General features: G+C 34.2%; 1 protein-coding gene across 2 annotated transcripts in view; it reads left to right on the top strand.

Moving 5' to 3' along the window:
- The window catches only part of LOC149784833 (uncharacterized), a 95,237-nt gene that overhangs the window by 33,736 nt on the left and 45,834 nt on the right, over positions 1-15,667 (top strand). For both annotated transcript variants that reach the window (XM_089978392.1, XM_089978391.1), the window contains 5 exons: positions 1,806-2,026; positions 4,884-4,971; positions 8,336-8,473; positions 9,739-9,893; positions 12,321-12,411. In XM_089978392.1, coding sequence (XP_089834518.1) covers positions 1,806-2,026; positions 4,884-4,971; positions 8,336-8,473; positions 9,739-9,893; positions 12,321-12,411 — 693 coding nt within the window. The remainder of the gene's footprint in view (positions 1-1,805; positions 2,027-4,883; positions 4,972-8,335; positions 8,474-9,738; positions 9,894-12,320; positions 12,412-15,667) is intronic.

Raw genomic sequence — 15,667 nt, 5'->3', positions numbered from 1 at the left:
AATTTTACCCCGTTTTGAGTCTTTATTTTGCATGACCCAGTAAGATCACGTGATACATGCATGTACATGTATTTATGTATGTTCAACTGCTCCGGTGGCCTAGTGGTTAGAACATTCACCTCGTATGCGGGAGGTCGTGGGTTTGATCCCTGGCAGGTCATACCAAAGACTTATGAAAAGGTACTAACAGATACCTCGCTTGGCGCTAAGCACTAAGAGGTTGGTGTTAGGACTGGTCAGCCTGGTGTCAGGATAATGTGACTGGGTGGGACATCATGCAACACTATGCCCCAGTGCTAGACATCACTATAAACTGCCACACTGCAGACTTTGTAGCGATATAACTGAAAAATGGTTAAAGCTACATTAAAAATCCAAATCACACCCTCACATGTATATGTATGTTCAAAATGGATGCTGCAAAACAGCAAGCAAGGTTATTTGCTTACATTAATTCCATTTGGCAGGAAAAACTTAAACAGATAAGTCTTATTACTGCTTTCCATTTAAATTTGTCCCATAATATTCCGATTGACATTAATCTATATTTAGAACAGAAGTTTTACAAATACTTTTGAAGAAGACTGGGGCCCACCTGTGATTTTTTTAAAATAGCACACGTTCATTCTCATAGCAACTGAATCTTTTTAAAACAAACACTAAATGAAGACAGCTTTTTTGAGTAAAGGAATTTTTTTGAGATATTGAAAGATTAGCAGAGATGAGCACACTGCTAGCAGAAAGCATATAGATATTGGAAAAAGTAAGAACACCCAGCAGATTCCAGCTAGGGTTATATACTTTGAGACACCTATTCAAAGTCCTGCACCAATGCCGAAGCATTATTTGTTGAGTTGTCCTGTTGAACATACCCTGCCTTTGTTTTTGTGAGGAATAATAAGACAGTCTTTATGTTTATGGCCGCTTTAGGTGCTAAAAATATGCAGCAGTTTTAGTCACCAGGATCAACCACCAGGTAAGAAGCCTGAACTGTTTTGAAAATGAATTTACCATGGCCTGACTGAGGAAGTTCAAGTCTGCCACAGCATCATATCATGACAAATAGCATGAAGTTTTTGTATATCAGTAGATTTGGCTGCAAATACATTTGTACATGTAATTAAACTGATGTTTTATTTTTATTTTTGGATTTTCATATAATGCAGTACTGACCGTCACAGTGAATGGAGCTAGTGTCATGGTATAATTTTTCACTAATTGTGGGTCTGGAGGTTTGGTAACTCTGCTTATAGCTAGATGATGATATATTCACAAAATAAATGTCCGAATTCTGTAAAGTATGTGGATGTTTTTTATATATTTATTGAATAAATGTAATCAGAAACTAGATTCATAATCCTGCAGTATATATAAATTAATATAGATACTTATTCCTGCAGTATATATAAATTAAACTAGATACATTATCCTGCAGTATATATAAATTAATCTAGATATTTAATCCGGCAGTATATATAAATTAATCTAGATACATTATCCTGCAGTATATATAAATTAATCTAGATATTTAATCTGGCAGTATATATAAATTAATATAGATACATTATCCTGCAGTATATATAAATTAATATAGATACTTTATCCTGCAGTATATATAAATTAATCTAGATACATTATCCTGCAGTATATATAAATTAATCTAGATATTTAATCCGGCAGTATATATAAATTAATCTAGATACATTATCCTGCAGTATATATAAATTAATCTAGATATTTATATATATTAATCTAGTTACATAATCCTGAAATATATATATTAATCTAGATACTTAATCCTGCAGGATTCAAAGGCCAATGATGACAATGTGAAATCAGGTAGGAGAGGGAGGGGCCGACCACCAAAGGCAGGAAAATTTGCAAATTTTGTAAAATTGAAACCCAAACAGACCTCCACTCCCAAAGAGAAAGTAACAAAAAAGGCTAGCAGTAAGAGGAAGGCACCGTCAACCAAGAGTGATGCACAAGAGAAAAAGAGGCGGGATCCAGAGAAAAGCTCATCAAGGTTGAGTATTGAAATAATACACATGTATCTTTAATTAAACCCAACCAGTTTTGAATAGTAGAACCAGTTTTGAACTTTTGATGTGTGTTTGAATTTCACTTAGGGTTGCATGTAAATATCACTGTAGCAAAATATATGGTAATCAGTTACTTTAAGTAAACAATTTGAATCAATCATATATTTTTTGGTGCGGGATAGGAAATCCCACTACTCAGTGGTCAGTATTTGCATGCAGGAGTGAACCTTTGCTGAATTCCCATCAATGAATTCAGATCCCAAGTGGTGGTTTTTTGTATTCCACACCAATGTTTTTCGCTATTTTCTTTCATTCCTATAACAATAAGTTACACTCAGAACAAATTGTAGATAAACTGCATTATGGTGCAGGTACAATGGACATATTTAAGGTCAAAGGCAAGATGATGTTAGTTGAATCATTGATTAGTCTCTTGAGTGGTATCGAGATACACTCCACCCTCATCATCATCAAGATGCAGAATAGTGCCACAACATACTGTATCCATGAATACAGTATAATCTCTGATTGGTCTCATGGGTGATGTCAAAATGCACTCTCCACCCCCTATGAAGCGCCAGAATATATTGTATCCATGAATACAGTAGAATTGTTGAGTAGTCTCAACTGTCATGTTCACATGCTCTCTCTCCTTCAATTATTTGCAGAAACTGCAGCAAAACATACTGCATCCAGGTATACAGTAGAAAGCACACGCAGTTCCAGTCAAATCCTTGGAATAGCATACAATCAAAGTGACTGAAAAGGCTTCGTTGTCCATATTATCTGAGTAGAAAATGGCATTGATATATTGTAATCATGCTGGGGATAAGCCTAGGATCCTACCAATGAGGGCTTGCAACGTCCATGCATGAAAATATTAGGAAAAAAAGACAGACATGAAGATTTGCAATTTGACCATTATGGAACATACAGATGGCTTGTACCAATACGGTATGGACAGACAATCCTAACTGGCCAGACTGCAGCAACTGGCCAGACTGAAAAGCATATATTATATTTGATACACCATTCTGACTGCTGACCAACCGGTCTAAAGCTATGTACGATTACAGTGGTCAGGAGTCCGTTTGCTCTAACCTGCAAGCCGGCCATCCTGACCTCAATGCCAGCTAGGTGTACTTACCATCGTTCACCAGTCAGCCACACCACAAGGCATATACCATCTTTAGAGCGCCTTTCCAGTTGCTGACCAACTGGGCCAGCTGTGTGAACGATCTATGGATGTTTACAGTTTTCAGGAGTCTGTTATCTCCCACTGGCGGGTTGGCCAACTGATTGATTGGACTGACCATTCAAATAAAAATAATGGTGAACCAGCATTACTTTCCTAGTTGTCTGAACCAAACCAAACATGCTGTGCTTGACCGGCATTCCATAATGCACTCACTACTAATGACATATAAATAAATAAAAATGTTAAAAGTTTGTGCAAAATAAATGATGCATACTGATGATACCTCATCATTTCCCATTGAGGAAGGTGATGAAACAGAAATGTCAAAGCATGCCAATCCGATATTGGAATGGATGGCATAGCTGCCAAGTGTCCCATTTTTTTCTGTATCTGTCCCATATTTTGATCTGAATATGAGTATGTTTTTTCTGCCAAAAATAGGTTTTTTAATTTAAAAAAAGAATAAAATATTTCCTTGGAAATGTCAGTTTCAAACGAGCACTCTGTTCCATTCTGATAGAAATGTATTGCATGTATATAGGAACACAGTTCTACGATATGATTGGTTCATTCGAAATGGAGGCTTCAGTGCCTGTCTTTAGCCGCCATATTGGATTTTGCAAATAGTTACCGCTGTTACTTTATCTCAGCTTAGTAATATTCAGCTTCTAATCATGTTGAATGGAAAAGCAAATTATACAGAATTTTTTCCAGGAAAGACAAGAAAACAATTGTGCTGTCTTGTTTAGATTGTGGAACCATCTAGTAAGGAGAAAACTCTACATTTTGCAAATTGTGTAATGTGATTTCACTATTGGTCATGGAGACACCCATGAAATAAAGAGCACGAAAAAAGCTAATAAACATCAGCTTCTGCTTCATCATACACAACTCAGCCTGAACTTACAACCTATATAAATACCAGAGAGAACCTTGATTAATTTGATCAAAATTCAGTTTATTAAATTTTTTTTAGAATGGAACCTTCCTCTTTCAGTTTCTAGTGTTGCTGGCGATTTATTTTGCATGTTTTCCAGACAGAAAATTTGCAATGGATTACTCTTGTGCTAGAACGAATGCATAGAAACAAATGATGTTATGTACTTTTACTATGAATGGGCAGTTGTATTTAAATATATGCAGAAATTTGGTAATTGTTGCACATTTGTACATTAATACAAATCCTCTCTATTTAAAGTGAAATCTCTTGATTAAATTTTGTAAATCTCTTTATTTGACTTTTCTGGGCTGTCATGTGTATGTGAAGATCACAACAGCAGAGAATGTAACTTTGTGACCAGTATATTGCATACCACACATGACACTTCGAACCTCAAAAGGTCTGTGTACAAATGTAACTGGTTTCCTCTTCAGTGTCCCTTTTTAATTGCAAAATATATTTCAGAGCTTTCCCCAGTGTATCTCATGTTTTAATGTTATATACCATAGTGTTTTGTCTGTGTGACCTGTTCTCTCTGTTAGGTCTGTAAATTAAGAAGATATTGTGATGAAAATTTACACATATGTGCATCATAATTGACAGTGTGTCACACACACGGTTGTCAGGTCTCAAGTAAAGAGGTCGGTTCATGTCTGGGATAGATCGCAAGGCATATCATATGTGGTACTCTTTGTTATTTCAGTTCTGCAGCAGCAGGTGAACCTGCTCCTTCCTCCAAACCAGATGTCCAGCCAGCAAGCTCAAGCAGTGCCTCTTCCACAGACTTTCAGGTAAGTCTGAAGACTAGGTTGGGAAGATTGGTACCTTTTCAAAAGCCCACAACCAATAAAACTAAAAAAAAATGGGGGGGCTAAAAGAATTATTTGATGCAACCATCCCTCATCAATAGTTTTATACTTATTAGCACACTTACTGGAGGGAAAAAAGTGCCATGGACTTAACAGTTACTACAGAAACGTAATTTCATCAAACCTACCACCACTGGACATCTCATTTTTGCGACCTTCACAACCCATAGTAGAGTTTCATGTTCGTGGGCACATGCTGTAAAATGGGGATAAAGTGCACTGAAGCTTTTTGTTTAAATTCTTGGAGGCCAAATATGCATATTTGTATATGTGTTGTCTCAGGAGTGAAATTTTGCAATTAGCAGTTTTTAAAATTCAGGTGTTTATGCAAATCAGCTGGAATTAACAGCGTATTGCTAATCATTAAGTAAATGTAATTAGCAAGAAAAACAGTGGCAGAATAAAACAAATTAATTAAATTAAAAGCCACGTTTATCACTCATTTAAGATTAGATTATTTGTCCAGTGAATAAATTAGTTGTCTTTGACTTGATTTTGTATTGTATCCACATACATGCACTTAGTGCACTTATTTTCTTTGTACATTTGTTTACTCTTATTGTGCTATATACACTGAGATACTTTCTTTTATTATACTTATTTTATATATTCTTTTTTTCTGGATATACTTATTTCTGGATAAACTTATTTTTTGTATAAATGTATTTTCTTTGTACACTTATTTCTGGATATACTTATTTTTTTATATTGACTTATTTTCAGTGTACACTTACTTTTCTTTTGCTTATTTTCCGTATACTTGTATGTTTCTTTCTCAGTTTACTTTTTCAGTATATGTTTATTTTCTATATGCCCTTATTTTCTGTGTACTTGTATGCTTCTTTCTATATTTACTTTTTCAGTATATGTTTATTTTCTATATGCGCTTATTTTCCATATACTTGTATGCTTTTTTCTATATGCGCTTATTTTCTGTGTACTTGTATGCTTCTTTCTATATTTACTTTTTCAGTATATGTTTATTTTCTATATGCCCTTATTTTCTGTGTACTTGTATGCTTCTTTCTATATTTACTTTTTCAGCATATGTTTATTTTCTATATGTGCTTATTTTCCATATACTTGTATGCTTTTTTCTATATGTGCTTATTTTCTGTGTACTTGTATGCTTCTTTCTATATTTACTTTTCAGTATATGTTTATTTTCTATATGCCCTTATTTTCTGTGTACTTGTATGCTTCTTTCTATATTTACTTTTTCAGCATATGTTTATTTTCTATATGCGCTTATTTTCCGTGCACTTGTATGCTTCTTTCTATATTTCCTTTTGCAGTATATGTTTATTTTCTGTATGCACTTATTTTGTATATACTCTCGTTTTCTCATGTTGATTTTAAATTTTGAAAATTCACTGATCAGAAAATGAATAAACTGTTTCTTTAAACACTAAAGCTATGAATAAGAAATATGAGCAATAGAAGTCAAACAACTGAAGTGCACTAATCCAAAGATACCTAGTGGACCTTTACAACAACAATAGAAGTAAAACAACTGAAGTGCACTAATCCAAAGATACCTAGTGGACCTTTACAACAACAATAGCAGTCAGACAACTGAAGTGCACTAATCCAAAGATACCTGCGTGGACCTTTACAACAACAATAGAAGTCAAACAACTGAAGTGCACTAATCCAAAGATACCTAGTGGACCTTTACAACAACAATAGCAGTCAGACAACTGAAGTGCACTAATCCAAAGATACCTAGTGGACCTTTACAACAACAATGGAAGTCAAACAACTGAAGTGCACTAATCCAAAGATACCTGCGTGGACCTTTACAACAACAATAGAAGTAAAACAACTGAAGTGCACTAATCCAAAGATACCTGCGTGGACCTTTACAACAACAATAGAAGAATGAGCATGAAATTAGTATACTATCTGCATGCAGTTCAATGATTTATCACACATAATGTGATGTTTTAAGAGATTGTGTTGCATACTGTTTTGTTATTGCATGGTTTAGTGAGTAGACAGATTACCAGTAATAGCAATGCTAATGATGTTCCAATCACCATGGTGTTCGATGCCCACTTGTGTCTGGTAACAAGGATTTTGATTTATTGGATTATGTTAATTCTAACAATGACAATGTCACAGCTGTGAAACCAACAATTGAAATATAAATGTAAATTTTTTGTACCAAGTTGATATTGTTTTTGAATCAGTGATTGCCAGGAAGCAACTGAGTTAGTGAACAATATGATTTCACATACAAATTGTTCTAATGATTCCCCAGCTGCTGTATACATGTATGTCGACACTTTCATCGGATGGTAGAATTTACTGGTATTTCTTTTTTCTGTCATAATTGTATTAACGTATGAGCTCTATAGTAATCATGCCAGTATAAATTGTTTACTTCAGGTATATCCATTATCATCGACATGGGAGGTACATAAACATTTAAATATTAAAAAAAGACAAATTTTGACGTAACATTACTTTGTGTAATCTTCTAAAATTCCCAGTTAAGTGTGAAGGACTAAAAGCAATTTTTACAATTATCTTCTGCATGCACTTATGTTCCATGTGCACTTTTTTCTTTATAAACATATATTTATTATATGTAATTACCAGTTTTTTGTATACACATATTTTCTCTAGAAATTTTTGCACATATTTTCTGTATCAACTAATGTTCTGACACTTTTTCCAGTTATTTTTTGGGCGCACTTACTTTATATATACACAATTATTTTTTATTCTTATTTTTCATATTCACTTATTTTTTGTATGCACTTAATTTCCATGTGCAGCTATTTTCTATATACACCTAATTTCTTTATGCATTTCCATGTACATTTATTTTCTATATACACTTAATTTCTATATGTAATTTGTTTCCATGTACATATATTTTTTGTATACACTTAATTTCTATATGTAATTTGTTTCCATGTACATATATTTTTTGTATACACTTAATTTCTGTATCAACTTATTTCTGTGTACACTTATTTTCCATATACACTTAATTTCTGTATGCATTTTATGTCCAGATTTTACAATAACTTATGACAAAAGATGCAAATGGTTCCAAGAGAAACTTAAATACTTTGTTGTGTTAAAAGCTCAATGCATAATTGTAATTTGTTGTATACAAGTTCCACATCTCTCAGAAAGAAAAATTGTGAAATGTCTAGATGATTAGAGTTGAAATTCTGTAGCCGGACTCCCATTTTTTTGTGTGCATTCTTTGGTTTATGTGCTTGTTTGCTTCTGAGCCATGTTTTTAATCATTGATTTATTTTCAAATCAGACAGGAGACTTTATTGTTGAGAAAGCAGCCCTAAAAACTGGTAACTTTGTGATTTGGAAAGTGAAGAATGGAGGGCTTATACACAAGTATGACAGAGTTGTAGAAAATGGAAATGAGCTGTACCAAAATGTTATGAATGTAAGTATTATATATAAATGTGCAGAACAAATTTCCATGCAGATTTACATGTGACTTACTTTACCAGGTCTTTTTGTGAACTACACTTTTTTGGGGGGGGATAATTTTTTGTTCCAGCCAAGTCTGTGGAGGTGTTACATGGTATCCCTACCATCCCATAACCTCCTGCATGTCATACAAGTCACAAATGCAGTTTCTTCTCAGTAACTTTCAAATGGAACAAAACTAAATACGGAATGAAGCCTTACCTTAATAACACTGAATTGTGATCCCATTTGATTTTCCTTCAGATTTTTTTGCATCAGGAACTTTTGAAGGATTTGATGGATTGAAATGAAATTTGGTTTTAGACTTTTTCGTTGAGAAGGCCTGAGTCAGGTTCAGTTTTCACCATTTTTGGGGAAAAATGAGCTTCACTTTACACTTGTTTCCCTCTGGATCTTTTGAATGATTTGATGGATTGAAATCAAATTTAGTACGAGTTTGTACATAATGACATCCTGAGTTTGGTTTGATTTATATCTTCTTCATGGGACCAAAGTAGCTTATGGGATGGCCATTTTTCAGTGCTAGGAGGATTGCCATGAAACTTAAAACACATTCATCCCAAGGTTTAGTTGGTTCTGGTCATCTTGATAGTCTTGTTACTGCAATTCCTCCTGAATGTTGGTCATATCAACCTGGGGTTTTCACTAAAAGACTTCTTATCATGTCTAGTTGGTCTTCATTGAAAATGGTTCCAAGCTGATGTCCATTTATAGCCATCAGAACAGCCATCTTCAGACTCTTGTGAGAATCATGCAGGAGAATGGAAAGTCACATTGACTTGTTCTTGGCTTTTAAAGAGCTGGGAGAGAGCTTAATTTAATTGTGGAGTTAGTGAAGAAACTTAATTTACATCACCAAATAATTTCAATAATCTGTAAAGAATAAATGGTAGGGAAAAAAGGAAATAGTTTATGGCCAGTCCTTTGAAGGTGTGATTCCCTTGATTTGTAGTTTTTAAATGAAGACTCCATTTTGTATTGAATACCTATTGGTAATTGTGTACTTTATCCTGGCTCTAAAAGCTTATCAAAGGGAACCCTATGGAATCTAAACACTTTGAAAATTCATGTTTTACAAATATTAGAAAGGACTTTGTATTTTTCTTTATGTAACTCTTTTTCAGCATGTAACTACTTTCTGTCAGAATCTCAGTTTCCTTTATTAATATTATGAAATGTTTGCTTCAAGTATACAATATTTTATTTTACACTTTTCAGTACTCCAACATTTTGAAGTCCCATTATCCCCTGTACACACGTGTCTTAACACGAACAATGTTCAAGTACCGTGGAGAGGAGAAAGTTCAGATCCTAGAAATCCCTGAATCACAAGATGATGGAGAGTCCTCAGAAGATGTCGCCACAAAGAAAAGGTTACTATTTATCTATTTATACCCTTACCATCTTCCATAAAATTAGTAGCAGGGATTAGGCTGGAATTGAATTTTAGGGATAAGTGACTTCTCCATTTGCGTAGAATAGGTAGAAGTGAGAGGTAAACATGGAGAAGTGATTTCTCCTTTTCGGTAGAATAGGTAGAAGTGAGAGGTAAACAGGGAGAAGTGACTTCTCCTTTTGGGTAGAATAGGTAGAAGTGAGAGGTAAACAGGGATAAGTAACTTCTCCTTTTGGGTAGAATAGGTAGAAGTGAGAGGTAAACAGGGATAAGTGACTTCTCCTTTTTGGTAGAATAGGTAGAAGTGAGAGGTAAACAGGGATAAGTGACTTCTCCTTTTGGGTAGAATAGGTAGAAGTGAGAGGTAAACAGGGATAAGTGACTTCTCCTTTTTGGTAGAATAGGTAGAAGTGAGAGGTAAACAGGGATAAGTGACTTCTCCTTTTGGGTAGAATAGGTAGAAGTGAGAGGTAAACAGGGATAAGTGACTTCTCCTTTTGGGTAGAATAGGTAGAAGTGAGAGGTAAACATGGAGAAGTGACTTCTCCTTTTTGGTAGAATAGGTAGAAGTGAGAGGTAAACATGGAGAAGTAATTTCTCCTTTGGACAGAATAGGTAGAAGAAGTAAGAGGTAAACATGGAGAAGTGACTTCTCCTTTGGATAGAATAGGTAGAAGTGAGAGCTAAACAGGGAGAAGTGACTTCTCGTTTTAGATAGAATAGGTAGAAGTGAGAGGTAAACAGGGATAAGTGCTAGAATGCAGACACAGGGTCAGATGGTTCATAAATTAGTATGAACCTAAGATACAGACATTTTGTTGTAATAACCAGTGGTTCTAATCATTTATGCAAAAGTGTAATGTGTTGGCAAAATGATTGATTTAATTTACAGGCTATGTTTAGTCCCCATAGTAACTAATTATGTTTTATTTGGAATGGACTTGAGTAACAGATAGCATATCCAAGCAGTTTCTATCTACTCACTCAGTTTTGGTCTCTTGAAATTTATCAGTTTCCACATTCCAGCAAATGGGCTTATGTACTTATGTATTTAAATTAAAACTTGTTTTACTTACTTTATCTGTGTTCAGACTTTCATATGCAAACCATATTGTCTTCCTTTCATAGATAGACATCGTAACATTCTGCATTTATGTCATATTTATCCTAGCACATCGTAACATTCTGCATTTATGTCATATTTATCCTAGCAACACACATGTTCAACACTTAACATTAGGGGATCCTAACGATTGGCATGATTACTGCAAGAAATGATGGAGAATATGACAAAAGAATTACAGGTATACTTAGAATACATGTCAAAGCAAATGGGAAATTTATGACTGTCAGCAAGTTTAAAACACAAGTTTCACTAGATTTTTTAGATACTGGTAACATTCATTAACCTGTACTTTTTACCATATTGTACTCTATAATATTAGATGTTTCATACTACAATTTACCTATATATGTTTTGATTAATGTCTTATTGGTATCTGGTTGAGGAATAATCATTTTAGCCATATTTAATTGTTTGTTAGTTTGTTTTATTTGTCCAACTCAGAATATTGCACAAATTTTCAATGCATTTGGATAACTATGGTTATCAAAAAAGAAAGAAATGAAGAAATAAAAAGACAGAGAAAAGGCAATTGGCATGGTACAGATGTTGGATCAGTCCAGTAAATTGATGATGATGTTGATGATATTTCATATTTCTCTGTAAACATGTAAATGATAAATATAAATGAAAGAACTGATTTAAAAAAATATGAATACTAATACATACATGCCAACCATTATGTTTTTGGTATAATCAGTACACTTTTTTAAATCAAAGTACGTCGAAAGTGGTTCAGTGTGATCCAATTGAAGCCAGGAGGTCAGACAGATGGCTCAGCTAATAGGGAGTGGTTTACAACATCTGTTGAAGACCACTTGACACTCCATGCCGAAATAACTGTCATATCCTCTGGCAATGAACCTAACCAGATTGGGCATCTCGAAGTCAAGTGGACTGCTGGATGTGAGGTTATGTCCGTGTACAGTGCAAGTTTCTCACAGGCATAGACCTTAGCCAACACTGCTTGCTTCCTGGTGACGTAGATGTGGAGGAGGAATATTGCATCCACTAGTGGACACTCACCCTTTATCACCTATTTGGATGCCGTCTGTCTGAAGATTGTGTCCCCATGAGTATGTCATATGGATCCAGAGAATTTGGCCATGTAGAAATAAGGGATCAAACTTAAAATCACATTACTAAGAGAGTGATACCAAAGCAAAATTAGGTTTAAAGGAACCTCATTTATCTTGGTCATTTTTATGTTGTAATTTTTTGCATCAAAATAATCATATTTTTCTTCAACTTTGTTAACTTCATATCATTTTTTTACTTTAGTTTGACACCTGTTGGGACATCCACTCCAAAGATCGAAAAGAACACTCTGGAAATATCATCCACCACTTCAAGTTCCAAGCAAGAGTTTCAGGTGAGAAAATAGCATGTTCATTTTACCTTTGATTTTCTTTACAACTTGAAACCTAAGAAAGGTGTGAACATTTATTACATTAATAAACAGAAAACAAAGTATGGACATGTTAAAAAACACCTGGTGTAATATATTCCATTTTTAAAGCTCTTATGGTGATAGACCAGGAAAGCTTTTCGGGTTGTCAATTGTCAGTCCATCGATTGGCACGTTTGATATCGCTTTTGGAGAATTGCCATGAAACATAAATACACATTTATCCCATGGTCTGATTTATCCTCAGTAAAAATGGTGGACATCCAGTATGGTCAACACAGTGACCATCTTGAATATTTTGTTATTGCTACTTCTCGTGAATGGATGGGCATATCAATATGGGGTTTTCACTAAAAGACTTCCTATGATGTCTAGTTGATACTAAATGGAAATGGTGCCAATCTGTTATTCATTATCTTGAAAACCTTGGTATTATTTCTCATTTAAAATGGAAAATCATATAAACATGGGTTTTCACTAATTAGAATAAGAAACAACTGTCCATAGTTAAAACATTATCAGGATTTACAAGTTGCTCAACTCTTTGAGATAAAAAGACAGCTTATATGAGAGGCTTGTGATGAATAGAGAATGAAAGAAGCCTTATATGGTGATTGTTGGTTGCACATGAATTGAAACTATTCTTGTTTGCACAAGATTTTAAATATTAATGACCAGTGATAGGGATGTAAATTTTATCTTTCCTCGGAGATGGAATTTGTTTTCATCAGAGGTAGTTTTGATTCACATGAATGTGCTGGAGATATCAAACTATATATTCTACATTGGCACAAAAGATGACTTCCCTTTAGGCAAACAAACTATTTCATCCCTCTTCCCAAATTATAAAAATTTGCTTCACTTTCAAATTTGATATATTGACACCTTTGAGTTACACTGTCAATGTGATTGGAGTAGAATTTTGAAACAAATGCCAGTCTTAACCTTTGAGCTACCAGATATATTGGGCAAGTACAGGTTTAGGATATATGTGTGGGTGTATACTGAATATTATCAAAAACTGCTAGTTGAAAGAAGAGATAAAGATTTTTTAAATTTCTTACAAGATTTTTGGTGTACAAAGGTGTTACATGTGCAGGGCATTTTGAGACTGGTGTCTGTTCCATATAGTGTGGTGTAACGATTCCAAAAGTCCTGAGACCTTAATAAAATACCAGTTATGTGCATTACTAGTTCATGTTGTTATACAGTGCTTTAAGGTTTTGTCACTTGCGAACATGGTGGTGATTGGCTTTTGTTTGTACAACAGACCTTGCACAAGATGAATGCATTTTTAAACATGGGTTAAGCGTGCTAATGATAATCGTGGCGACTTTGTAGGTGTATGTAATTTCAGAGCAATGAAAATATTGAGTAAGTACTCAAATGTTTCCCAAAGGACTTGTATATTGATATGTGAAATTGGCTAGGGTACTATCTTTTGAAACAGTTTGAAGATAGACGATTCTTTTTTGTTCTGGGTTAAGAGGTGCTGGAGTTGACTATAGGATGTAAAGGCAGGCCAAGTTAAAACTAGAGAAAATCAGGAGACCATTCATAAACTGTGATATTTATGTCTGTTTTGTCAACCACAATCTTTAAATGACTGATGGGAAATGGGGTGGAGGGTGTATTCATGACTATCAGCTATTTTTAGATTAGTGCAAGGTAAAGGAATTGAAACCACATCAATATTAGCATCTAAAACTAATCCTTTCTTCCTACCTACCTGTCGGATGCATTTAATCTTCAAAAAATAGTTTGTTTTGTTTTTTATGAAATCAGTTTATGTATTCAATATTGATGACATGATGGCATACTGTAGCGGTTTTGATACCTCTTCTGTTTCCAGTTATCAAGGGAGAGATAAAAAAAACTTATGCAAAAAATACTGTTTGAATTGCGATTTATTTTAAGGTAATTCGACAAATATTGTCAGTGTTTAGAAACTATGCAATGATTATAAGGTAGTTGTAATCATTCTTTATTTGTATGACTAGGTACAATTATTATTTCTTGAAATAACATAGTTAATTTCTTCCCAGTGAGGCCTTCTGCCTTGCAGCATGTTAATTTCTTCCCAGTAAGGCCTTCTGCCTTGCAGCATGTTAATTTCTTCCTAGTGAGGACCCCTGTCTTTCAGCATGTTAATTTCTTCCTAGTGATGCCCCCCCCCCCGTTCTTTCAGCATGTTAATTTCTTCCCAGTGATGCCCCCGTCTTTCAGCATGTTAATTTCTTCCCAGTGAGGACCCCTGCCTTGCAGCATGCTGCACTGATTTGCAGTCAGGTTCATTTGAGTGTGACATACAGTGATATTGATAAATGGAGGTTTTAGGGCTGTTATTCTTGGCATGTTAGGGACTTTTCAATGGGTGTGTTCAAAAGTAACTAGGCGAATCTTATAAAATTTCTTTTCAATCTGTGATTTTATCTTTTCTCACTGAGACACCTAGATGATGCATTTATTCATTTTTATACCAGTGTATAATTTCAAGTCCTAACAACTGAGTGATAATTGTTATTTCCCATGAATCCACTTAATGGCTGAAGTAATTAATTTGATTTAACAATAAATATTATGGAGTGATAAATATTATTGGGCCAGTTTGTCAATAAATTTGATTGTTGGTCATGCAGAAATATTCCAATATACAAATTGTTAAATATTATTAATTCTGAAGAAGGTAATCTCATTTTGATATTGTGTGGTATTTGTTACAGGATATGTGTTCTTCAAAATATGTAAAGAAGAACAAGAAGTCTGCAAGGTGTAATGTATTGTTGTTTGTTCATAAACAGAATTTATTTTCAAATAATTCAATGTAACAACTGTGTTATACACTCTTACAGTAATATCAGGGTGGACCGCATGACAGGGAAGTCAATATGTATATGTACCAAAGAAATAAAGAAGAGAAAAACCAAACTTAATTGCGATGATATATGTAAATGAAACATCAGGGGCTATAAACAAATTGAATATGTATCATACAGTTTTAAATTGTTAACTAGAAATAGTCATTAATCAAATTATCAAGGATGCTAGCCACTAGCATGATACTCCCTATTTTCGCTAACTCAGAACATGTAGATTATAACAACGAACTATTAATTGATGAAATAAACAAAACAGAGGATCCTAGAAAATATTAATGTCAACTCATTTGAGCAATTCTCTGCAAAAATCGAGACCAAATTGGGTGGCTTGTATGAATGGT

Source organism: Sinohyriopsis cumingii, chromosome 13, assembly GCF_028554795.1.
Source record: "Sinohyriopsis cumingii isolate HCF-2022 chromosome 13, ASM2855479v2, whole genome shotgun sequence".
NCBI lineage: Eukaryota > Metazoa > Mollusca > Bivalvia > Unionida > Unionidae > Sinohyriopsis > Sinohyriopsis cumingii.
This window is presented reverse-complemented; position numbering and strand designations above follow the sequence as displayed.